General features: G+C 43.3%; 1 protein-coding gene across 1 annotated transcript in view; it reads right to left on the bottom strand.

Moving 5' to 3' along the window:
- Window positions 1-2,167: 2,167 nt before the first annotated feature.
- Window positions 2,168-27,094, bottom strand: part of lrrfip1b (leucine rich repeat (in FLII) interacting protein 1b) — a 54,081-nt gene continuing 29,154 nt past the window's right edge. The window contains exons 8-22 of the mRNA XM_063211771.1: window positions 26,483-26,527; window positions 23,993-24,058; window positions 21,870-21,947; window positions 20,516-20,551; window positions 19,161-19,286; window positions 17,748-17,918; window positions 17,115-17,207; window positions 16,687-16,779; window positions 15,959-16,051; window positions 14,941-15,079; window positions 8,295-8,344; window positions 7,263-7,383; window positions 4,168-4,247; window positions 3,438-3,542; window positions 2,168-3,057 (exon numbers count right to left, since the gene is read on the bottom strand). Coding sequence (XP_063067841.1) covers window positions 2,947-3,057; window positions 3,438-3,542; window positions 4,168-4,247; window positions 7,263-7,383; window positions 8,295-8,344; window positions 14,941-15,079; window positions 15,959-16,051; window positions 16,687-16,779; window positions 17,115-17,207; window positions 17,748-17,918; window positions 19,161-19,286; window positions 20,516-20,551; window positions 21,870-21,947; window positions 23,993-24,058; window positions 26,483-26,527 — 1,407 coding nt within the window. The 3' untranslated portion in view covers window positions 2,168-2,946. The remainder of the gene's footprint in view (window positions 3,058-3,437; window positions 3,543-4,167; window positions 4,248-7,262; window positions 7,384-8,294; window positions 8,345-14,940; window positions 15,080-15,958; window positions 16,052-16,686; window positions 16,780-17,114; window positions 17,208-17,747; window positions 17,919-19,160; window positions 19,287-20,515; window positions 20,552-21,869; window positions 21,948-23,992; window positions 24,059-26,482; window positions 26,528-27,094) is intronic.

Here is a 27,094-nt window from a genome sequence, read left to right as displayed (position 1 = left end):
TCCTCCATACAGGTCATGGAAGTGGAGCAGCAGCTGGATTTGGTCTTGGAGACTGACTGACATATTCTCATTTTCTACTACACCATTACAAGCAGTGGTCGAGTTGTAAAATCAAAGCAGGGGGGATGGTCAGAGATGGATTATGATTATTGGGGGTTCGGGGGAGAACATTTTGAAAATGAAGTTGTTAAAAGTGCAATTTTAACACAATATGTGAAGAAAGGATGCCTGTTTTAGAGGGGGATGATTTTTGACCATTTTCATTGAGGGGGATGATTTTAGACCATTTTGATTGTCCCCCTACAACTCGAGCCCTGATTATAAGTGTATCCATAATACCTACATCAGTGGTCAGGGGTGGAACAATTGAACACAGGCCCCCAGGACCAGACATTGATGGGGGCCCCCATATAACCTGCGAAAGTCACTACTTAGTGCGTTTTGTATATGCAGTTCAGTACCCCGAAAATGATCAGGATTATCCCAAATTTGTGTTTGAACATATAAACACCTTTTCCTGATTTTGAGAAATCAGAATATGCTAGGTGGAATATTCTGAAAGAAACCGGGATATTGACGCATGGGAACACCTTATGCCGGATACCGAGGCTTCCCATAGAACGCTGTTGCTGGTATCCAGGCAACACACATTTGAAGTGAATTCTATAATTTCCAAGAACGCAGACCGGGATATGACACTCCTACTCATATAAAAACATAATCCCAAATTTGATCATATCTGGGATATAAGCCTCATATTCGGGATACTCAACAGCATATTAACACGCCCCCACCATGGCGTATGGTATATGGCCACCACCACCAATATGGCAGGCCCAAGGAGCAAATGCCCTGCTGGACCCACCCTTTAGCTCCGCTCCTGATCCTAGTCATTCACTGTCAGTTCTTAGAACTGAAGACACCTTTGAATTAGAGGATTAGAGATCTTCAATCTCCAAGAAGAACTTCAGTTGCCGTACAATTTAGCACTTATAATAAACACTAGGAACGGGGAAAATACAGAATGTGAAAAGAGTAAATATATTCCAGTACCATTTAAAAGTGTAGGCCTATAGCTGACGAGACCAGGGGGCTCATGTACAAAGCTTGATTATGCACAAAAAAAGCTACGTAAGTAGCTACAGACATCTACTGTACGGACGTCTTAGTACATGGCCCCAGATGTTTGAACCATTACTGTGAGCTCCAATGCAGCAGCATGTACAATCAACTCAGTGGAGAATCAGTCAAATGCCTTGTCTGGTTATCACCACACCTAATCACACGTGAGACAAGGTCTGGAGACCTGCCTACTGTAAATCCCATGGGATTGGATGCACCAATTTAGTTTGTTCTCTGTGTACAGATTCCATGCTGTCTTTCAGATCAGAACGTTTGTGCAAAGCAGCATGGGATTTCCTAGGCTATCAAATTCCAGATTCAGCAGTGGATTACACTGTGTTAAGTGCGATCTCTTATTTTGACATGTTCTTCTAAAACCGTCAGAAATTACCATGATATTGTTGTGAGTTGAGATGAAGGTTTCTTTTGGAAGAGTATGCTGTTATCCATAGTTTGTCGATCCTTTCAAGTGCCATCACAGTTTGATGACAAAAAACGAACAAAAAAGTAAACAAAAAACAAGGGACTTTAATACAAATGCAAAAATAAACACTCGTGTAAAAACAGGCACACACACAGATTTAAAAAGTGCTGCAATACCAGCAAAGTTTTGTTTCCCATCCAAAATTTCCCTTTTTTTCTACTGGAAGTAACGTCTTCCTTTTGACATCCTGACATGGTAACAAAAAGTCTGCAAACATTAAGTGTTTTGTTTGGGGTAGCAACTGCTTGATTGATAACCAAGTGGGCATAGAATACCCGGTTATGTGACGAACACAGAGCACGTCGTAACTCTCGTAATAGCCAAGGCCTGTGGCTTTATTTTGATAGTAGAAGGAACCTACAAGTTGCTTCTACTAGATATCTCATGACTCACTCTGGGTTAACTCGGCTGGGTTAGTCACCAAACCACCCTGTAGGAATATGCCTCAAATTATGCCCTTTTCCACCCCACACATTAGGCTTGTTCGTGACGAAGCAGTGCTGCTTTTGCTAAGCAGTGAGCATGCGCACTTTGCCAGTTTGATGCATTGTGGTTAGAAACTTCGAACCAGAATGCATCAAACTGGCAAAGTGCACATGCCCACTGCCTAGCAAAAGCAGCACAGCTTCGTCACGAACGAGCCTATTAATGGTGAGTTTGGGTAAGGTGGGGTTCAGCTGACCATCAGCACCAGCATCCAATCAGAAAGCTGCCTTTGTTTGATTGGCTGTTTAAGTAGCCTATGTGGTTTGGGCGAGGTGACCAGATCCATCCCGATGTCTCTTCCACTAAGTTCATGATTTCCAACACATGATATGCCAGAGATATATTCTGTTACATCAGAGTAGCCACTATTTGTTATTTTCAATTGTAGTGAAGACGCTGTGGTCATTCATCTCTGAAATAAAAAAAACACTGATTACTTACACTAGAGGTGAACTCCACCACGGAAACAAAAAATATGTGCACCAATGCTGAAAACATCCTGTCGCCACTAAAACCAACCAAAAAAGTCTGACATCATCCACAGCATCAGGAATTCTTCTCTTCAATATATTACAAGTGTCCCTTCCGGAACTAGGATGTCCCTTCCCAAGCTTCCAAAAGCATGATTGATTTTGATTGGATGAGCCAAAGTACTTGGAACATGGCTTGCATTATCGGCTACCTGGCCTGGGGGTGGTGGAGAGGAGATGGCTGTTCTGAGCATCTACGTTCTCTCAGCTTATTTATGTGCTAGAACTGAGAGGATAAAGGAAGTCCACTGGGTTTCAGAGGGCGGAGCTGCAGTATGCCCACTCTCCTCTCACTACCAGCAACCAATCAGTCCTGGGGGGGCGTTACTGCTGGGCCAGCAGGGCGCTGCGATTGGCCTTCATCTTCTCTAGCCGCTTGGACAGGTGAGTGTTGCTGGCCTCCAGCTCGTCAACGCGGTCCAGTGCTGCCCTCAGCTGTTGGAAGAAACAAAAATGAAGTGAGATAGATAGATAGATAGATAGATAGATAGATAGATAGACAGACAGACAGACAGACAGACAGACAGACAGACAGACAGATAGATAGATAGATAGATAGATAGATAGATAGACAGACAGACAGACAGACAGACAGACAGACAGACAGACAGACAGACAGATAGATAGATAGATAGATAGATAGATAGATAGATAGATAGATAGATACTAGACAGACAGACAGATTTCTAGATTGATGGATTGAACTGACATAAAAAGAGATTAAAAAATAATTATTAATCAATTCTAAATAGGTTTGATTAAGTCATTTACTGATTGAACGATTGACTGTTTGATTGATTGAAAAGATGTCCCACCTCTCTCTGTAGCTTCCGTTTCTCCACCTTCAGCTCATCCTCCACCTTCTCCGCGCTCTCCGATGCAGACTTATACCGCGTCACCTGCCCCTCAAGACGTATTATCTACAGGCAAACACACAGACATTTAATGTGCTGGACACACGTACATGGATATTTTTAAATGCGGCTGTATTTTATCTGTTTACGTGCATGTTGACAAAAATAAGCCATCATTGTGACAGGTGCATTTTAGCCCCATACACGGGATTCATATAAACGAGAAGCCGATTTGATGTGTTTTCAAAAATATCCAGTAAACCGCTTCTTCGACACCACACTTCCTGCTATTTTTATAGTTTTGCACCATTTGTGTATCAAACTAGTTGTGATTATGGTTAGTTTAACCAGTTTGTGCTGTTTTGACTAGTTGTAGCGACCACAGTTTGAATATTGGAAATAAAAAACAGTAGACGGTATGTATCCAACAAACACTACTATAGCCTACAACAAATTTTGTTTAGGCCAGGAGGTATACTTCTGAGAAGGTATACAGCTGATTAAGATTACATATGAACAGCAGTGCGCAGCCTTGCATTTCTTTTTTAGATAGACGACATATCAAAAAATATTGTAAAAGTGTGATTGTTTTTGCAAGTAATACTGCAAACATGGTCAGCATTTCTCATAATACGCAAAATAATGAGAGTCAAATGACTTCATGATATCCAAGATATTAATCAAGACTTACATTTTGCTCGAGAGCGGTAACTTCCTGTTCTGATTTGACCAACTTAAATTTGAGGTCGCTGATTTGTCTATTCGCATCTCCTGTGGATTAGAAACATGTTGAGACAGAATGTAGAAACATTGAAGGCCATTATCAGCAATGTGACAGTACCAGAGATTCTTAGTGACATTATGTCTTTCTCAACAATGCAGAAAGACTACAAGACAGATCTGAGACAGAATCTCTGAGATAACATTTGGGCTTTGTCCAATATAGTGCACAACATACTAGTATACACACAACATAGGGTACTAGGATGCACCAATATCCTTTTATTTTTACTTTTCACATTCATTTCCTTTGGGAGAAATAAAGGAACTCAACTCAAAGAACTATACTTCTACTCTTCTCACAGTCACATACATAAGGAAGAGATGCTGTAGAGGAGAACACGCAATGAAATCTCAGTAGGTCAGCTTGTGATGCCCATTACATACTATGGCAGATGCGGCCCATGGACAGCAAGGTTCTGGTCCCCCACAAGCCCCTTCAAATACAGAATCATTTTTTGGAATTTAGAGATAAAAGTATGGGCTGAATCATGCTGAAACGGGACACGGGACGTTAAAATGCAGGAAATGACATATAAGAAATGCAACATTTTCTGGGGGATGACCCCCAGACCCTCCACTTCAATGAAGTCTCCCATATTTCTTCACTGACAGTCGGCAACCATACAGTGCCCTCCATTATTATTGGCACCCCTGGTTGAGATGTGTTTTTTAGCTTCCAATTATTATTATTTTTCTCTAAATAATATGGGACCTTAATGGAAAAAAAGAGAAAAATCCAACCTTCAATACAAGTGCATTTATTCAGTGGGGAAAAAATCCCACATAAAGAAACAATTATTTGACATCAAATAATGTGTGTCACAATTATTAGCACCCCTGTTGTTAATATTTTGTACAACCCCCTTTTGCCAACAAAACAGCACCTAATCTTCTCCTATAATGTTTCACAAGATGGGAAAAGACAGAAAGAGGGATCGTCAGCCATTCCTCTTTGCAGAATCTCTCTAAATCATCCAGAGACCTGGGTCCTCTCCTCTGTACTCTCCTCTTCAGCTCACCCCACAGGTACTCAATGGGGTTGAGGTCTGGGGACTGAGATGGCCATGGGAGGAGCTTGATTTTGTGTCTGGTGAACCATTTCTGTGTAGATTTGGCCATATGTTTAGGGTCATTGTCTTTCTGAAAGACCCAGTGACGACCCATCTTCAGCTTTCGGGCAGAGGGCAACAGATTTTGATTTAAAATGTCCTGGTATTTCAAAGCATTCATGATGCCATGCACCCTAACAAGCTTCCCAGGGCCTTTGGAAGCGAAACAGCCCCACAGCATCACTGACCCACCCCCATACTTCACAGTGGGTATGAGGTGCTTTTCAGCATGCGCATCTTTCGTGGCACGCCAGACCCACTTTGTTGCCAAAAAGCTCAATCTTTCTCATCTGACCAAAGCACACGGTCCCAGTTGAAGCCCCAATACCGCTTGGCGAACTCCAGACGTTTGCGTTTATGATTGTGGGTGAGGAAAGGTTTTCTCCGTGCATGCCTCCCAAACAGCTTGTTGGCGTGTAGACAGCGCCTGATGGTTGATTTGGAGACTTAGTGACCCCAGGATGCTACCATTTGTTGTAATTCTGTAACAGTGAGCTTTGGAGATCTTTTGATTTCTCTTACCATCCTCCTCACTGTGCGTGGTGGCAAAATAAACTTGGGTCCTCGTCCAGGCTTGTTTACCACTGTTCCAGTTGTTTTGAACTTCTTAATTATTCCTCTCACAGTAGATATGGGCAGCTGCAGTTGAGTGGCAATGTTCTTGTAGCCTCTGCCTGACCTGTGAAGGTCGACGCACATCTGCCTCACTTGTATGCTGTGTTCCTTTGTCTTTCCCATGTTTAAGAGTGGATAAGAGAAATGGCCTCGGTGTCACATCATATTTATACCCCAGGGAAGCAGGAAGTGATGAATTACTAATTAAATGTTCCTACATACTCTGGAAAACTTTGTAAACTACTGTAGAAATGACAGAAATGCTTCAATTATATTTATTTCCTGGGAATTGTTAAGGGTGCCAATAATTGTGGAACAGGTGATTTAATGAAAAAGAATTATTTTTTAGTCAGGGATTTTTTTTATTTTCCTACAATTCATTTGAGTTGAAGGCTACATTTTCCTAAAATTTTCAGTGTGACAGTATTCTTCTGCAATAAACACTGAATTTATTTTAAGGCTTTTAACACATCTCAACCAGGGGTGCCAATAATTATGGAGGGCACTGTAATACATATGTATAGTTCAACCCCTTTACTGGGAGGAATTTGAAAAAATGGCCCTCGTTGAAATATAATTGAACACCCCTGTACTATGGGCTGTAAGCGTTTAACCCATTGATGCCTGATGTTGCGTTGTGCAACATTGGCCCTGGCGCCTGGAGCTGTATTACGCAACATTCAGGCTCATGAGATTTGAGACAACTTTATTACATTTGCTTGAGATGAATGAACACATTCTAATGAAAGATGAGTGTCTTAGTGTTTAAATGTAAATTTTTATGTGCTTCAGAAGCTGAGAAATTTAGGTTTTTATAGGCTGAGGGCAGCTTTTTTTAAAAATGGCTCAGGCTTTCATCACCCTTTTTTGCAGGTGCCTTAGGCGTCAATGGGTTAAGTTATTCCTTTTATAGTGCCCTATTACATGTACTGAACAAGTCCTCATTTTGGACGTGGTCCAGGTGTGTTGCTTAGCTTGGGAAATTTCATGCTACTTTGTACAATCGTTCCGTTCCAAAGCGCTAGCCTGAGGAAGGGAGCTGGTTTGAGAGCGGCGAGGGCTGTAAAGACGATGGTGTGTATTGCTCGACAAATGGAAGCTTGCAGTTTGTTTGAATACAACCGACACGATTCGCTATGGGCTACATAGACATATGGCCAATAAACGGCCGTTGGACATTGTAAACCACAACTCCCCTGAGAGAAATTCAGTAGGCGCTCTCCAGAGTATATCTAATTTCTGATATGTTTTTTTGTGAACCAGGCAATGTGTTTCTTACTCTGCAGGTCGATGATGTGTGGGTCCATGCCGTTTTGGATCAGCTCCTCGTCTGTGCTGGTCCCATCCTCAGTGCCGTTCCTCTGGGTCTGGTGTTCCAGCTGAGATTTTAGTTTTCTGACCTGTGAGAGCACATTTTTATCAGCACTATTAAAATGTTGTATTGGTGTGAGTGATTTTTGTGTGATAGAATGGCACGCTTCCTGTATTAGCATAATTGCTAATTTTCGTCTGTACACAGCAAAAAAATGTGGTGTTAATTCAACACTGAGAGACTACTCTTGGACCAAATACATTGTAGAAGATGAGATGTTAATTTCACTCTCTAAATTTACTGTGTAGTTATCCTGCCATATACAGGCAACAATAATAACATAGCTTGCAAATATTGTTATTGTCCAACACAATGCAGTGCTCCCTTTTCAGATATGATCATGGATGACAGGTAATAGTTACCCTTTAGTAATACCACTGGTTGTATAAAAGTTGTGCAAATGGTACAACACTGCTACCTTTAACCTAGAGATGAAGAAAAAATTGGCGGGTCTATCACTATTACATTAAAAATAGTACTGAAACAGTGGGTGCACCTGACTGACACGTGTGATGGAGCACAAGTGTCATCTGTATTGTCCCTGTTTTATGTGTTTATATCAGAAATATGCTTGCGGGAATAGACGCATAACATATCTATTTATAAGATCATCAGTGAAAATGTAACGTCCACTGACTTTGGCCTTTTAATTTCCACACAGGTTTGGCCTTTTGCATATTCAAAGTGTTTGGTTTCATGTTCTCTGTTCACGGTTGTCATCATGCTTTCTGTGTGTACAGTCTGTCCATCCAATGCTTTAATTGGTATGATTTCTTCATTTGCAATAGTGTTCCCCATTATGCTCAACTATGAGCATTCATGTTTGGGCTTCTTTGTCAAGTGTCATGCTTTCTTGTGCCTGCTTTATACATAGTGCTATGGCTGTGCTTCAGCTTTGTTTTCCTCCAATTTTATTATTACTATGATGTTGAAACTTACCTGCTCCACTAAAGTCTCTCTTTCTTCCACTAGCTTTCTTAGTCGGATTTCTGCAAAGCATAAAAGGCATTTATTGTTTATGACAGATAGCAATTCTAATTAACACAAGACACACTTATCATTAAATAGTTTATTAACAGAAAAAAACATGATGAGAGTTAAACACAGTGAACGCCAAATAATATTAATGTTTGTGGTATAACACACATTAGTAACACACGTCCATGACCCAACACATAGTGTGTCTGCAAGGGGTCGTTTCAGCTCTAAAGAGGGGTGCGTGGTGGCTGTTTGGGGACGTGATCTTCCGCCTCCCTCTGCTGACAGTACGTGTCCTGCAACTGAAGGAGGAGTCTGAACCAGGCTTTAGCCTAATTAAGGTAGAAATCAAGCGGTGACATGGCCTTGCCAAAAGAAACGGGACAAAATGGTTGGAGCTACAATGATGACATGAGAAATTGAATATATTAAATACAAAATAAAAAGAATGAAAGAGGGTGTTCCACATTTATTCAAAATCAGTATATCAAACGCAAATGTGTGCGAATGCAGGCACACTGTTGGATGGCTGCAAAGAACACATTGGTGACTGGCAAACCATTTCGGTAACATTTTAGTGTTACATCTATTAGCACTAATACATACATTGTTAATGCCTGTATAAGTAACTTGTAAGGCATGTACTAAGCGAACAAGGCCCACTAGGTCCTTACTAAGCTTATATTGGTAATAAATCCCTAATTGTGCATGAACAAGACATTTGCGAATACATAACAAATGTTTGATTTTGCCTAGTACATGCCTTACAAGTTATTTATACAGGGAATAACATTGTACAGGTATGTATTAGTGCTCTAAGATGTAACACTAAAATATATTGTTACCACCATTTCATAATTCTGATGAGAAATGTTCACAGTAATACGTAGGTAGTAAGTAGTCTTTTCTCAGCTCAGGAAAGCTGTTAGGATTTAGTCTGGAGCATAGGCCTTATTTTTAAGATCGTTAAGAAAAGTAAAAAAAAAAAAAAAAAACCCACTGAAAATAATACAGCAGTGGAACATATTATGGCATCTTGTATACATTACTAAATTTAAAATTGCATTTTATTAAGTCACATCATGCAGTAGGGTAACAGCATCACTTAGAGAGATCATGTTGACATCATACATATACAGGTCTGCATCCTTATTTTCTTTTCAATTATTCCCTTCAGAAGGCCATGACTAAACTGTTTCTTTGTTCACTACATACCTTACTACACATGGCACGAGTTGAATTGTTCTCAACACTACAGAGTGCACTACGTAGCGACACAGTTAACATTTTAGATTCAGCACAATTGTCTCAATCAAACACTATCCCTTATCCCCCTTTTCTCACAGTATCTACCTACGTAACTTCATTTCCCATATATTTCTCTGCATCCACATATCTCTTCCAACTTCCAACTTCCGACTCTTTCTGCACACTATTCATTACTACATACCTTGGATGTATCTCTCGAAAGCGTAGCTGTTGGCCTGTTAGCAACTTGTGTAGTTGCCAATGAGAAATTGCATTGCAAACAAACAACTATGGTTTTGAGAAATGCACCCCTTTCTTTGTCTCTACCTCCTGTAAACGTTCTGACTGTAAACCTGCCTGGCCTGCATCTCTCCATTGCTAGAAAAGTCCATGCTATGTCTTCTATACCCCTCCTCCTTCCCACAGTATCTCCTATGCTCCTTTGGCTTTCATCAGCCAGGTCCCTTCTGTTATTATAATATATTACAAAACTATCTTCAAATATTGAAGTCATGTCCTTAATCTGAAATGGTAACAAAGGTTGAAAAAGCAAAAAAAAAAAACATACTCAAGGTGAATAGATCAGCTATACTACAATTAACTCAGTCACCTATTGAGGGCCCACTGAGCATATGGCAGGATTTCTATTTTTAGTACTGACACTTCTGCTCATCTCTTATCCTACAGTGCAAACCTGTGAAAAGAGGGCTATGGGGTTTACAAAAACACTGGGATGCTTTATTTTGTGAGATGGAGGGAAAACTGTGTGTCATCTTGTGTTTGTATCTGTTGTACAGTACATATTGAGGTAAAGTGGCTTGTGTGCACTGAGGTACTGAGGTCTAAAGACTATGAAATCTTGCAGTCCCCTTTTCGCTTAATCTTGAACTTTTCCTTCTTGAGTCCTTTCCCTGTCAGGCCATCTTTCAAAATCTCCTCCACGGGCCTTGCAGGAGCAGCGGCGGCTGCTTGTTGTACTTCCTCTATATCCACAATCTCAAAGTCCATGTGCGCAGCCACATAGCAGCTTTGTAGCACGTCCGGCTCCTCACGACTGTCCCCGAGCGTCACCTCTGCCCCTCTCACTATTAAGATCTCTTCCTGTGTGTAGCTTCCTCCATGTGCAGAGGCGGTTGCACCCCCTGAAGTACCCTCCCCACTTTGAGTAGAGTCGGTGAACTGTACCCCACTATGAGTAAAAGAGCCTGTCTCTAGACTGGGTGGAGAGACAGAGCGAGTGTCGGTAGTGTTGCTGCTGCATTCCTGGAGTCTGTCCTCTGCACACAGGCTCTCAAGAGCAGTCTGGGAATCTGCTGGACCGTCTTCCCTTCCAAGAGATGGATATTCCTCTGTGTCTTTGTCTGCTAACTTGGACTGGGCCTCCTGATGCACACTCTGCTTCTCCTCCTCTGCGGTAGCGTCCTCATTCTCTGTCTGTGTGCTGCGGCTTACTCTGTGGACTCCAGAGGAGGGGGCCTGTGCAGCTGCAAGCGTGTTGTCCTTCGCTGTTGGAATGTCTGCAGTGAGAGATTTATCTTCTTGCAGTATCCCCACCGGATCTCCCAGGTGTACTCCATTGGATCTGCTCTCTACACAGTCACCCTCTCCTCTCCCCTCAGGTCCCGGAGCTGTCTCGTTGCTGAGCTCTACCTCCTCGACACCAAGTTCTGTCTCCGCCCCCTGGTCTGTCTCCACGTAGGATCCTGTCGCTGTAATCAATGTTGACACCACACTGTGTTCTGTCTCCCCGGTATGTTCTAGCTCTGGAAGAGGTGCCGTTTCAAAACTGGCTTCTGTGTCTGTGAGTCGTTGTGATTCATTAAGAGGATCTGTTTCCCCACTGCGTTCTGGCTGTGGCAGGGCTGCTGTTTCAAAACTGGCTTCGGTGTCTGTGTTGAGTGTTGGTTCCACAAGGGGGTTCGTCTCCACACTGAGTTCTACCTCAGCAATGCGGGCCATCTCAAAATGGGGTTCTGTCTCTGTAATCACTGATGTGTCCATGGTGGGTTCTGTCTCCACACTGAGTTCTATCTCTGCAATTTGTCCCATTTCAAGACTCGGTTCTGTCTCTACAATGGGCTGTGTCCCTCTATCAAGTGTTCTTTCTGCACTGAGTTCAATCTCTGCGATGCGCGCCATCTCAAAATTAGGTTCTGGGTGTGTCACATGTTCTGTCTGCAAACTGGGTTGTGTTTCTACGCTGAGTTCTATCTCTGCAATGCGTGCCATCTCAAAACTGGGTTCTGGGTGTGTTGCAAGTTCTGTCTGCAAATTGGATTGTGTTTCTACACTGAGTTCAATTTCTGCAATGCGCGCCATCTCAAAATTAGAATCTCGCTGTATCGTTGCTTCTGTCCACAAACTAGGTTCTGTTTCTACGCTGAGTTCTATCTCTGCAATACCCGCCATCTCCATACTAGATTCTGTGTCTGTACAGACTGATGTCTCATCACTGGATTCTGCCTCAGCAGTGGGGTCTCTCTCCACACTGTGTTCTGTCCCTGTAACTGTTGTCTCTTCACGGGGTTGTGTTTCAGTCTCAGATATCAGTGATGTGTCCATAATAGGTTTGGTCTCTTCATTAGGTTGTGTTACACTGGAATCTGCCTTTGAAATAGGCCCTGTCTCTGCCCTGTGTTCTGTGTGTGTAACTGTTTTGTCTTCACTGGGTTGTGTTTCCTCTGTCTCACCAAAAGGTGTCTCTAGAATCAGTTCTGTCTCTGCAATGGCCATTCTCGAATCACTCAGTTTTGTCTCTGCAACTGTTGTCTCTTCACTGGGTTTTGTTTCCATGCTCACTTCTGTCTCGAGAATAGATGTTGTGTCTGTAATGCATTCTGTCTCTGTAATAAGTGTTGCCTCATGACCGCTTTCTGTTTCTGTATTGGTTTTAGCCTCCGAATTTGGTTCTGTCTCAGCGATCAATGTTGTCTCCACGACTGATTTGTTCTCTGTCAGCAACGTTGTCTCTTCATTGGGTTGTGTTACACTCGATTCTGTCTCTGAAATAGGTTCTGTCTCCACATTCACTTCTATGTCTGTAACTGTTGTCTCTTCACTGGGTTGTGTTTCCACACTGAAGTCTCCATCAGCAATGATCAGTTCTGTCTCCGCACTGGCCTCAGTCTCTGTAAATGGGGTCGTCTCGCTATCGTGTGGAGTCCACATACTGAACTTTGTCTCCTGATTAGATGCTGTCTCTGTGCCGACTGATGTCTCTGCAGCACACGCAGGAGCCTCACTCTGTCTGTTTTCCTCTTCACTAAACTCTGCTTGCTCATCCACAGCATCAATGTCAACGACATCCTGTGACACCTTTGGAAGAGATTCAGGATCTTGTTCAGCAACAGATATTTCCTCATTCCTCATTTCCTCATTCCTGACAGCCTCTGTTGTTTCTGCACTATCCAATGCTGTATCCTTTAATTTTTCCAGTTCAGGTGAAACCTCCTGACAGCCGATGCCACCAGCTTGAGAGTCGACTCTTTCTTCATCACGGAAGTGTGAAAGATAAAGCAGAGATGTCAATGCACTCTTTGTGAAAAGCATATTACATTCTCTTGGCCTGTCTGCCTCTGTGCTGCTGCTGATATTACTAATGGCTTCTTGTGTCACACTATCTAGGACGGAAATAGGCTCCAGCAGCTGCTCCTGTTCTGGGGTTGTTTCATGCATGACGCAACCCGGCTGCAATGCTTCTTCATGAGGGGATTCTAAAGTATGTCCATTATTCATGCTGGTATTTGCATCCGTGTCAGCACGTTCCTCTGCGGTGCTGGTTTCAGGCACAGGACCTGTGGCTGTGTGACTTGATTCAGGAATTTCTTTGTCTTCACATGAATTGCTTTCATTTTCATGTGCTGGTACAGACACAGTTATGTCATCAGGGGAAGGCACGTGTTGTAGGTCGACGCAGGCACATGTAACAGCTTCTACTATGGTTTGTAATAGCTCATCCTTTTCTGGAAGAGTGTCTTTGGTATGTGTATCTGAAACTGATGTGTTATCATCTGAAACTGGCTCTTGTTCATGACTGTAGGATTCAGACATGGGGGTATCCTCTGAGACATCCTTGATGATGTCATCGTTATCGGGCTGTGAGCTCTCCTCTGCCTGGTTTTGTGTATTTGCACTATTGGCCGTGGGAGTGTATTCAGTCAGTGTATTTGAATTGGCCGATATTGCATCAGTGCAGTGTCTTTCATCTTTTATTGAGGTATTCATGGAGTTTTGAATGACCTCTAATTCATTAGTAGATGCTGTCTGTTCTTCAAACTCTTGCTGTTCCTGTGCTGCTTTTTCCTGTTCATGAAATTCATCATTGGTATCATTGCTTACAAATTCAAAGCTTTCCTGCTCTTCCTCATCGATCGTGTCAGATGTATTAGGCTCCAAGTGTTCGATTGTGCTCTGAAGGATAGCCACAGAATCCTCTGTCACACACTCCACATTCAAATAATCATTGTTTACATTAGGAGGTGCGATCTCCTCCACCTCCTCTTCCTCTTCCTCCTCCTCTTCGACACGTCTTGGATTGTGACCTTCCTCTGTGTTTTGAATCGGAAGTGTCTCCAGGCCTTGTGTGTTTGTCTCTACCTCCTCTTCGTGAACGTCTGCTTCGTTGACGTGAGTGGCTGATGGCTGTGGCAGGTCATCCTCCTCTGGTTCTTCATCTTCTTCTTCATCTTCTTCTTCGTCTTCTTCTTCTTCTTCTTCTTCTTCTTCTTCTTCTTCTTCTTCTTCTTCTTCTGGTTCTACTTGAAGAGTTTGAGGGTCACCATGGAAACTGTTGTCAAAGGCATGAGTGACCTCACGCCACACGTCCAGACCTCCACCAACTTCCCTACTGCAAGCCAGGCAGTATGGACCTATTCCTGAAAATCATTGAGAGATGTTTGAAGAGAGGCAGAAAACACATTGTAGTCATGTTTTTGATTGGCTTGTCTGAAAGATCAAGGAGTCACTCCAGAGACAAAAAGCAGATCAGGAAATCAGGTTTCCATCCTTTGATATCCGGTGATTGAAGGACAGAAAGTTAATTATGTAAATTGTTAAATAATTGATTTGAAAACAATTATGGTGAAAGTATTGATTAGAATCGCAAACACATTGCACACACACTGTGAGGGTTTAGTACTATGCTGTCTTGAATCACCTGAAAAAAAAAAACGTCAAAATAACGAAAATGAAACCTGAGACAGCGTTGACAAAATTAGGCCTTTGGTAAAATAAAAACAAAAAAATTAAAAAACAAAAAATTTTGAGGGACAAAAATGGTTGTGGTGGATGTGATCTATACATGTAAAACATGTCATCAGACAGAAAGAAACGAGACACAACACCCAAAATCATATCTCACCTAATATGCTGTCAGCGCTCGGTATGACGCTGTCCGGATCCAGCTGGCAGGCCATCTCTGAGGTCACATGACCGTCTATCGCACCCTCTCCCGCGTCCCCGTTGGTTGTCGGCTCAGGGGTGAGCATGACCCCATGTTTCTAAAGGGAAATGCAGAGACCCAAGGGCTTCAATAACCTGATGCACATCATTTCTAAATGCCAGAACAGTCACCCGTGATGAGTGGAGATGCAAAACGCACACCAGAAAAAGAGGTGCTGGCAACCAGTAAAACACTTGCCGGAGGAGAGAAGTGCCGCACACTCTCGAGTTGTATAAAGAAGTTTTTAATGTGACAACGTGCCGAAACATTGCACAATGTGAAAGAAACCACATTCTGATGAAGCAAATACTGTATGTTTGATGTCAAAGGTTGAGACAGCTGTTAAAGAAAGGAAATGTTCTGTGTTTTACATGCTGTGGTAGTAATTAGTTTTCTTCTCTGGTCAGTCTCCGGATTTGAAGTGGACATCAAAGAACATCGCTATGCTCCATCAAACTTAATGCGATTAAAGTAATATATAGCCCATGGAGTTTGGCACAGAGAATTCAGATCTTCTTAGTCAACTGAGTACCTTTGGCCTATATTGCGCTCTTAAAGGAACAGTCCACCATTTTTTTCTTTTTACTCCTCTCATCTAGTTGAATACTTGAGTTTTGCCTTTCTCCTGTTCTTCCAGCCAATTACTGAGTAAGGTAATTTTACTTCTTAGCACGTGTCATTGGACCTGATGGTACCAAAAGCTGAATGGTACCAACTGGTCCAATTCGGTTCAGTGATTCATGTGAAGAAGTAATATCAACAGAATCAGAGAATGGCTGGAAAAACTCATTTATTAAGCTCGAGGAGGAGGAGCAACATGAGCATACACTATCTCTCTCTCTCTCTCTCTCTCTCTCTCTCTCTCTCTCTCTCTCTCTCTCTCTCTCTCTCTCTCTCTCTCTCTCTCTCTCTCTCTCTCTCTGGTAGTGATGGATACCTTCAGCCCCTCCCGCAGCCTGAACACCTCTTGCCTGAGGGCTCGGCTCTCGTCCCGCATGGTGTCTGAGTATTCCTTCTGCCTCTCTAAGGCCTACAGCCGGCCACACCGTATCACGCCAGAGCCGGTGGCGAGGGACGAAGGGAGGCAAGAGAGGGTGAGAGGAGAGCAGGAGAAAAGAAAAATGTGAAGTTGGAAACAAGAGGCACAGGCAATAAAGGTTAGACAGCAAAAAAGGTGAAAAGGTCAGAAAGTTTTAAGTGACTTGTTAATGTACACAGATATAAAGACAGAGGTGGACAAACTGGACTGAGAAAGTAAAAGTAAAAGTAAAAGTAAAAGTCCTGCCAGATATTCATTTTAATCTGCGCTCATCCAAAGGTGACTTCACTAACTACCTTATCAACCAGGGGTGTGTTTCTAGACAGCATCACCGCTAACGAGGTCAGTTAGCACTCACTTTGTTGCATTGCAATGCAATTTCCCATTGGCAAAATATTACAGTACAGTAAGTCGCTAACTGGTTTGCGGTGATGCTTTCAAGAAACAGGGTCCTGGTTGAGGGGCAGATGTGATTAGTATCAGCTCAAAGCGGCTACAAAAAGTGGCAAGGGTTTTCATTTCTGAGCCCAGGATGTCTGCTTCTTTGTAAAAAAAAGTTTAAAAATAAAAGGCGATTTGATAACGTTCAGAAGTTCAAGGCACTCCTCTCCACTGCGCTGCATTACCCCTATCCTTTTCTCCTTCCAGCCCAGTGTCTCCTGCAGGTCTGAGATCTCTCTAACATAGCTGTTCTGCTTCAGCCGCATCTCCTGAGCATCCTGGTCAACCGCAGAAGCAGATAAGGACCACAGGAAAAAGAGGAGAGGAAAAAGGAAGGGAGGACAAAGAAGGAATAAGTCGGAGGAAAAGAGAGAGAGAAAGATAGTTTAGTATCAGAAGATGAAAAGAAATGACATTCTTGTGTTATTTGATGTGTGTGTGTGTGTGTGTGTGTGTGTGTGTGTGTGTGTGTGTGTGTGTGTGTGTGTGTGTGTGTGTGTGTGTGTGTGTGTGTGTGTGTGTGTGTGTGTGTGTGTGTGTGTGTGTGTGTGTGTGTGTGTGTGTGTGTGTGTGTGTGTGTGCGTGTGTGTGTGTGTTGTGAATGGGGCCTTACCGCCAGCAGCTCCTCACTCTGTTGTAGTGTTTCCTTGATCTCAGCAAACTGCAGCTTCAGAACCGCGTGCGCATGACACTCGCGCTCATAATCCTACCGCACAAGAACATTGGCAATATTTTCACACATTTTATTTTGAAATCATAACCATTTCAATCATTACAAAGGCTTATTTATGGGAGGCTAATAGGGAGGGACAGAACAATAAAATTGATGTCAAACAGGCACAGCGAGTCCAACCAAGGAACATCAATATTGTTTTACCTTTTTTTTAAAATGAACTTGTTACAAATGTTTTCACGAAGAGAATTTGAAGAGTCAAGTCAGGTCACACACGCCCTACACACTACGCGCCCGCACACGTGGATACACACCCCTGCTTTCTCATCATACTCGCGCCTCATGTCACACATCACGTACAGATGCACAGAAACACACAAGCAATACACACACGCACGCACGCACGCACGCACGCACGCACGCACGCACGCACGCACACACACACACACACACACACACACACACACACACACACACACACACACACACACACACACAAACACACACACACACACACACACACACACACACACACACACACACACACACACACAAAGACACACGGATACCCACCCTTGCTTTCTCCTCGTACTCGCGCCTCATCTCGCACATCTGTTCCTCCAGCTCCATGACGGTGTCCCTGAGTGTGTCCAGCTGGTACATCAGGTTGGACTTCTCGTTGTCCAGCTGTGCGTTGGACACCATCGCCCGCCGATACTTCTCCTCCACCTCCGTCAATGAGTCCTGGAAGGGGGCAGACAGGCAGCTACGACTTCATCTTGGTCTACTACAGTGTTTCTCAACCTTTTTTGAATGAACACCCCCTGGACCTCTTCATAAGTCTCCCAAAGCCCCCTGTACCTCATCATAAGCCTGCTAACACCCCCCCCCCCACACACACACACACACCATTTAATAAAAATAGACTAGACTAATGCCCCCCAATGGCAACTAAGCACCACCCCTCAGCTGTATCCTTCTCCACGCCCCCCAAGGACTCCCCATTGCCCCCTGGGGGGCTCCAGAGCACCTCGATGAGAAACACTACTGTACCATATTGATGTACATATAATGATTGCAGTGTTGATTTAACACTCATAGTGTTGAATTAACAGTAAATCTATTGGGACCATGTACTGTATATTCTCAGGCCTGTGACCACAAAGCAAAGTCGGTACTGGACATTATGGCCACACAGTGACAAAGTGTGGCCATTAACACTGCACTTTTACTGTGTTAGAAAAATGCCCTACTCAAGCCTGTTTTCCAAAATCATCAGATATCAGTTCTTATCACAATTGTTTTCATGATAAGTTTGAGAGAGCTCTTGTCAGAGGCATAAGCATACTCTTTCTTGGTTCTTTGTTCCTTTTGCATCAACAATGACCTGAGCTTCAAAGAGTTAATTAAATACACCAAAGGCTTCGGTTTGAGCCATTACACATGCCTGATGGTCAGGGATGTCAAAGTAAAACTAGAGCTGAAAAAAAACACTACCACTTTTGTTAGCATCCTGTAGCTAACTTCACAGAGTAACTGATCTACAGTCAGTTACTTTACAATCAGCTGATTCTGTGCTTGTTGGATCACATTTGTGGCAGATTTTCTTTTTTGGTTTTTCGTTTTTTCCCCAGTAACAACAGTCTAGCTACCTCATTGTAACTGGTGTAACAGCAAGGCAATATCATGTACTAGCGTTGCACTTACACCATGAACAGTGGTGTAGTCTACTTTTTTGAAGTGGGTATACTGTATATTTGAGCATTTTTTGAAGTGGGTATACTGTTTATGTTTGCCCTATTCTAAATAATGGATCAATCAATTTTAAGTGGGTATACTGAAATCCCAGAAATTTAGAAGTGGGTATACTCTGTATATCTGCGTTCTACGTAGACTACACCTCTGGCCATGAATTTACTTCTAGTTTTGCATTGGACACCTCTGGTGGAGGTGATGTACAAATGTGAAGATGGGCGGGTGTTGTACCTTCATCTCTCTCATGGATGCCTCCGTGTCTGCTGAAATGGAGGTGTCGCAGCTTCCTCTCCGTGACGACCCTCCGCCCAGGGAGGCCAAGGTGGCTGCTGATAGGGTGGAGGCTGTTCTGGAACCCTGTGGAAACAAGCCAATAGGATCGTCAGAGTGAGTCAGAGTGAACAACAACACCTCAGGTTCAGTACATTCAACAAAAAAAAGAAAATAAATCTTACCATATTACTACTTGTTGTCTCGCTAAATACTACATAAGGGATTACGAGGATAAATCTGATCATTTCTGTGAGAAAGTAGGAAAACATTTTGGAGAGCTACTAGATTCAGTGCTGTGTTAATGACTAAAATGTGTATTAACCCATTGACACCTAAGGCACCTGCAAAAAAGGGTGCTGAATGCCTGAGCCCTTTTTAAGAAAAGCTGCCCTCAGCCTATGAAAACCTAAATATCTCAGCTTCTGAAGCACATACAAATATGCACTAAGTTGCTTTTAAACGCTAAGACCCACATCTTTCATTAGAATGTGTTCATTCATCCCAAACAAACATAGATTTTTAATAAAGTTGTATCAAATCTCATGAGTCTGAATGTTGCGTAATGCAGCTCCAGGCACCAGGGCCTATGTTGCGCAACGCAACATCAGGCATCAATGGGTTAAATGAAATTTCTTAGCACTGCACAGGGCAGTTTTTTTTTTTACACTGCATCTATTGCAGCTACAGCATACTGAGGGTGGCAAAGTGAATTCAGAAGTGCCTTCGTGTACCACTGAAACGATTTTGGAAACATTGTTTTAATATCGTAAAAGCTAACTGGTGTTACTTTAAAGTGGCTACGGCAGCGACAGTGGACCACACCTATACTCCAAAAATATCGCACACCTGCGGTTTGATAAGGTGACAGTGGACCAAGCAATTATTGCAGGCTTTCTAGAGATGACTGCACTGCCCTGCGTTTCCTAAAAACTTCTAAGCAGTACATCAGCCTAAGTAGTAATCTAAGTAATAAGTGCCCCTTTGGAAATATATCAAAAATAGGTGTCATATCATCACTGAAAGTTTATACATAGCCTACACTATTTTACCACACATATACACTTTACACAAGCATTTACCGTATTTCCATGTGCAACACAAAAACATATTGTATGTAGGATTTAAAATTATTTGATGTGTAAACCTTTAGTGATGTGATATATTGCCAAGGGGGCACCTCATGCATCAGCTTACTATGTAGGCTTAAGTACTAAATAAAAAATTGCTTTCAGGAAATGCAGCCCTGATCAATAACAGGTTAAAAATCTCCAAATTAAAAAAAAAGTGAAGCAATAAAGGATGTAGCCTCTCACTTTGTCAAAAAAGTCTCTGTCCATCCTCTCCTCCACCTGCGGATAGAGAACTGAGATTTATTGAGCTGAAAAAACGGTATGGAATTAAAAAAAAAAATGACAGGCCATAAAGGGATGGCTATGAGGCAGCTCAGTGTCATGGTAAATGCCTTTTCCCCTGCGTAATTTAGATCAGTGTCAGCTAATGTCCACCAGGAGAGTCTACTGCCATACGAAGCCAAACGGCAGTAGTATTTTCCTGATAAGGAACTGTGAGATTCAGCTGACACAGTGTGGCCAGCCAAGGTTTAAAATTATTACCCACTTGTCAAATACCGATAAAAAAATCTATATTTTGGTGGGTAAAATAATTACCCTTACTAGTTAATTGTTGGCTGATATATGCCTGTGAGAAGCTAAGCTCACTGTGTAGCTGCTTTTGTTGAGGATCACAAAAAAGCGTCAACGTCAGTGTTTTGGAAAATGCCCACCAGGTGGCAGACAAGAGCATAAAGAGCTGGGCTGGGTCGCCTCCAGAAAGGAAACGTTGGCAAGCTGAGCACAGCCGGACAAAACTGAGCTGAGCTAACGGATGCTGTAATAAGCACAACCCAATCACCAGAAATATTCCCTCAGCTCCTTATTGTGGGTTTCGTCATCTATTCGTGTATATATTTCCTGAGGCTTCATGCTGACTGTCTGCTGGTATTGCTAAAATTAACAGAGAAGGGAGGAGATATGGAGAAAGGGAGGTGTGTGGTGGTGTGGTGTAGGGCTGGGCGATATGGAAAAAAACTATATCACGATATGGATTACTTAATATCACGATAACGATATATATCACGATATAGCACAATTGCATAGGTTTTCAGTTATTCTCTTTATTTGCTCTTTATTTTTTCATGTCGCAAAACAACCTATCTTTAAAATGAATGTTTTTATTCTTATTTTTACAATTACTTGAACTTACAGTGTGTATTGTGACAACATGAAATGTAATTAAATGATATTCAATTGGATAAAATGGATAAAATTACTATCACGATATCAACGATATAGGAGAAATGTCACGATCAGGGTGCGATTTGTAGGGGGGGGATGGGGGGAATTGTCCCCCCTTCTGGTTTTAACACCTCCACTTTTCCTACAGGATTTTAATATTTGCGTTATGTAACTCCATTGATAATGCTTAAAATCTGAAACTTATCCCCCCTTCTGGTTCTTCAACAAATCGCACCCTGGTCACGATATACACTTTCATATCACGATAACGATATACATCGTCACATTGCCCAGCCCTAGTGTAGTGTGGTGAGTGTAGTGCTGCTGAGCAGTGGGGTTAGGGTTAGTGGAGTGAGTGGAGGAGGCAGCTCACCACTGGACTGGCTCGGGCTGAGCTGGCTCTGGACGAGGCTCGGGAGCTGGAGCCCAGAAAACCACTATAGTCTGTTGGCTGGACAAGCCAACACACACACGCATGCACGCACACACACAGACACACACGCATGCACGCACACACACACACACACACACACACACACACACACATGCATACACACACACACACATGCACACACACGAACACACACATGCACGCATACACACACACACACACGCACACACACAGAAGAGAAAAAGGAACCACACATACAGGCACAGGCACACACAGACATACGCACACACAGACATACGCACACACAGACATACGCACACACACGCACACACACACACACAGATATACGCACACACACACACACACACATATGCACACACAGACACACACACACACACACACACACACACACACACACACACACACACACACACACACACACACACACACACACACACACACACACACACACACACACACACACACACACACATACACGTACACACACACACACACACACACACATACGCACACACAGACATACGCACACACACACATACACACATACACACATACACGTAAGCACACACACACACACACACACACACACCCACATACAAAGGAAAATAGAGCAGGACAGGGAATGGAAAAGCAGAAATGGAGAAACGTTATAAAGGTGTTATTTTGTTAATTCGTGGAACAGGCAGCAAAGAATATTATAGCTGGTTGGCAAGGGAAAAGGCAGACATACATACGCTTTGCTGTGATATAAGATCCAACACCCCTAACCTCCCAACACGCACGCACACACACACACACACACACACACACACACACACACACACACACACACACACACACACACACACACACACACACACACACACACACACACACACACACACACACACACACACACACACACACACACACACACACACACACACACACACACGCAAGCACACACACACACGCAAGTACACACACACGCAAGCACACACACACAATAACACTGGGCAATGCTCAGTCACACACACCATTATTTTTTTTCCCACTACATCAGAAAGTTCACGAAAAGACACATGATAAAAGACATGAACACTGGTGATATTTAAGAGTGATCGGAAAGGCACAGTCATCAAATAGACAGTTTGGGCTGACACGTAAGGTCACACAAATACAAACACACAGACACACACAGACACACACAGACACACACACACACACACACACAGAATCTGAACGTTACAAAGTTACGATGATGCGAATGATGTCATCCAATGGGGCGAAGAATGAGGAAACATGATCAACGACAAGTAAAGAGGGAGGATGATGAGAAAAGAGCACTTGATGAAGGTAACGGACGGATAATCAACCCAGTCAGTCTGGATATTGCCAAGCCGCTGGGCAACCCCAGAGCCCAGAGCAAGGCAAACCCCTGAGGAAGGAAAAGGAGAGAGGGAGCTGGAGAAAAGCAGGAGAGGTGGAGCATGGAGAGGACTGAAGAAGAAGGGATGATGGAACAGGAGACTCTAGGACGGAAAAGCGAGAGGGGCCGTTCACATTGCCACAGGTAGCCCACCTCCAAAACGTGACAAGTGTCACAGGTATTATTACAGAATCCAATCCTAAACTCTAAAATTGCATCTAACCTGTTAAGTCGCAGTGTTATACATTTGCAGAATGCCAATGACCAAGTTGTAGTGCCTTACTAAATAGTGCTATGGTAGCTAACTTTTCAATGACTATTACAGCGTTCCACTGGTGGAACGCATTGCATTATGGGGCTGCCTTTTATTTTAAGAACATAGACCCATTGAGATTAAAAAAAATCTCTTTCTCAAGGCAGAGCTGGCCAAGAGGACGACATGGACGATGTTATACATTTGTTGTTACCAGAACTCTAAACTCTAAACGACTCTACACTCAGAACTTTAAAAAACCCACTAAATCCACATTTGTTATTAGTCTATGTAATGTATAAAGGAAAACAATTCCATTTGAACACCCGACAGATGGAGGTAAGAGTGGCAGTGTGAACAGCCAATGAGGAAGAAGAAATGCTGAGGAGGCAGGAAGTAGGAAGCAGAAAGGAGGAAGCTTACAACACGACAGCTGGAGCCGCTAAACCTGCGCCCGCTCGTGTAGAGACTCTCCTCATACACTGAGCCCTGTGAATAGAAAAGAGCCATGCACACACAAATTACACACCACACAGACCAAACTTACACATACGCACGCACGTCCTACACTTGCTAACATGCGCCAAGGATGGAAATTCACTAGCCAAGGCCCGTCCATAGTACCGGTGACACTGCACAACGTTTCTTGTCAGGCACATTAACTGGAACATTTCAAATTCTCAACAGTCAATTTGGGCATTTCCAATGTTTTGATGGTAATGGGGTGGCGTCCGTGCCAATGTCTTATCCTGAGCGTATCGCTCGGTGCGTAATTCCAAGAGCAGTATAATGAAAAGGAAGAAAGGAGTCGCACACTGGAGCTGAATGCAGAATCAAAAACTGTAAAAAAGTAAATAAAACCGACAGACAGGGGACAAACGTTTGTCCCCTGTCTGTCGGTTTTATTTACTTTTTTCGGCTTTGTTTAATAAGACAAGAAAACAAGATGTAGATGCAGTACACAGAGGCACTTCATGAACCTACTGTTAGACACGCCCTTTACAGCTCCCTTGGAGAATAGGGTTGACAATGTGAGTTAACCAAATTCTTGAAGAGAGTTGCAGTTGCAATAGCCAGCCTGGAAATTCCCAACAGACACAGCCAATGTCTAATAAAATAATAAGAAAATGACCTCTACTGCTACCTTTTTGGTACATTTTAATGGCTGGTATGATTTGCCATTTTTGTTTAACTTCTGATAGGAATTCACTGTTTGCAGTAAATTTTCATCCTTGGCATATCCATTCACAGATACACACACATACACACACACACACACACATTCTACACAAGCATGCTCACACTGTGCAGCAAACGTAGGCTATTGCGGATACCAACAAAGATACAATACACATTTCTGAAAATGCATGACATGAAAATTACCACACACAACACACAGACGTACACGTACACGTACACGTACAAACACGCGCGCGCGCGCGCACGCACACACACACACACACACACACACACACACACACACACACACACACACACACACACACACACACACACACACACACACACACACACACACACACACAGTCAGACCCAAAGACATACTTGCACATATGCATGCAAGAGTGCCCTAACACACCAATTGCTGCATGCAGGCTGCCACAGCGCATAGCACATTCCCATTACAGCAAGATGAGACTGATGTGGTGGGGTCCATTAGCAATCCCAGTAATGGCACGCTTTACTCTCTCCTATGCACATGCCTCATACATCATGGAATGATCCAGAAGACAAGGACAAGCAAAGTGTGTGTGAGGGTGTGTGCCGCGTGTATGTGTGTGTACTGTATGTGTGTGTTCATGAGTGTAATTGTATGCCCATGGGTATGTCGTGTGTACAGTTGCTCATTAAGTGAACACACATGGATAGAGAAGCATTCCTTCACACACCCAACCTATGATCATGCCAAACCAAAACTAAAAACATCCCGTACCTGATTCAGCCATAAAAAAACGAACACACACAAGCACACACGCGCGCGCGGGCACACACACACACACACACACACACACACACACACACACACACACACACACACACACACACACACACATACAAACACACACACACAGAGAATACAAGTACACATATACACACTAACACGTGCTGCTATACTACTTTTTTTTGCAGTGATGGGCAATCTCAAGTCAGAGGTTACATTCCAGTACCATATATTCCAAATGACCTGGCAATGCCTACTGTATGTATTTAATATAACTGATTTCAGTGATGGACTCATAGGCCTGGCAGAACAGTTGCTCTATTAACCAGTTAAAACACAGTGTTATCAATTTTGTTGTTACCAGGGGTGAGTTTCTCAAAAGAGAAGTTGTTAGCCTGTTAGCAACTTCGGTAGTTGCCAATGGGAAAATGCATTGAAAACAACAAAGTAGCTAATGTAGCAATCAACTTTGGTTTTGAGAAATTCACCCCTGTCATGTCATAGTCTAGTCTTACTATGGTAATTAACCTTTCAATGACTATAACAGCGTGCCTCAGATGGCAAGTCGTGCATTATGGGGCTACGTACAAGAATTTAACATGTTGTTGGCAATCAGTGGAAATGGCTGCCAAGTGAAAAGCTAAATAGGAAGTGAATACTGTGCATGTGGCACTGGACTGTAAGCTTCTGAAGGCAAGTTGCCATGGCTGCATTCCACAGGTCAGGTTCTACTGGGGCATCTTGCACTTGATACATGCAGATGCTGCACACAAGGTCTAGTAAGTACAGTACAGTACAGTACAAGGGGGAGACGAGGAGGAAGAGGAGGACGAGAAAGAGGAGGAGGAAAAGACGAGGAGGAGGAGGAGGAGGAAGAGGAGGAGGAGAAGGGGGAGGAGGAGAGGAGGAGGAGGAGAAGGAATAGGAAGAGGAGGCAAATCATACAAACGGACCCTGTGGCTTCGTGAGCGAGGGGCCTCGCTACACAGCGTGGAGGGCTGGGGACAGAAGAGGAGAGGAGAGAAGAGAAGGGGAAAGAGGAAAGGAGAGGAGATGGGACAAAAGTAGAGGAGAGGAAAGGAGAGGAGAGGAGAAGAAAAGAGTGGAGGAGACGAGAAAAGAAGAGAGAAGAGGGGAGGAGAGGAAAGCAGAGGAGAGGGGAGGAGAGGAAATCAGAGGAGAGGAGAGGAGAGGAGAGGAAATGAGAGGAGAGAGGATAGAGGAGGAGAACGGAGAGGAAAAGAAAGAGGAGAGGAGAGGAGAGGAGAGGAGAGCAAGGGAGAGAAGAGCAGAGGAGAAGGGAGAGGAAAAGAAAGAGGAGAGAGGACACACTTGAAGCAGCAGCAAACACAAGAGAACATAATAAGCTCGTCTGGCTTCAAAACCGAGCGTCTTTGAAGGTGCACGGGATAGGTGACGAACACACACTGGAAAGGAGTCATCTGGGGGGGGGGTCAGCTGGGAGAGTGGAACAGCACAGGGGAAGGAGTAAGAGTCAAGGGGAGGGGGTAGGAGGAGGAGTGTGGGAGAAGGTCTGACAGGGAATTGACGATGGGAGAGGTGGA

Source organism: Engraulis encrasicolus, chromosome 12 (genome assembly GCF_034702125.1).
Source record: "Engraulis encrasicolus isolate BLACKSEA-1 chromosome 12, IST_EnEncr_1.0, whole genome shotgun sequence".
Lineage (NCBI taxonomy): Eukaryota > Metazoa > Chordata > Actinopteri > Clupeiformes > Engraulidae > Engraulis > Engraulis encrasicolus.
The sequence above is the reverse complement of the archived record's forward strand: the minus strand, read 5'-3'. Positions and strand labels throughout refer to the sequence as shown.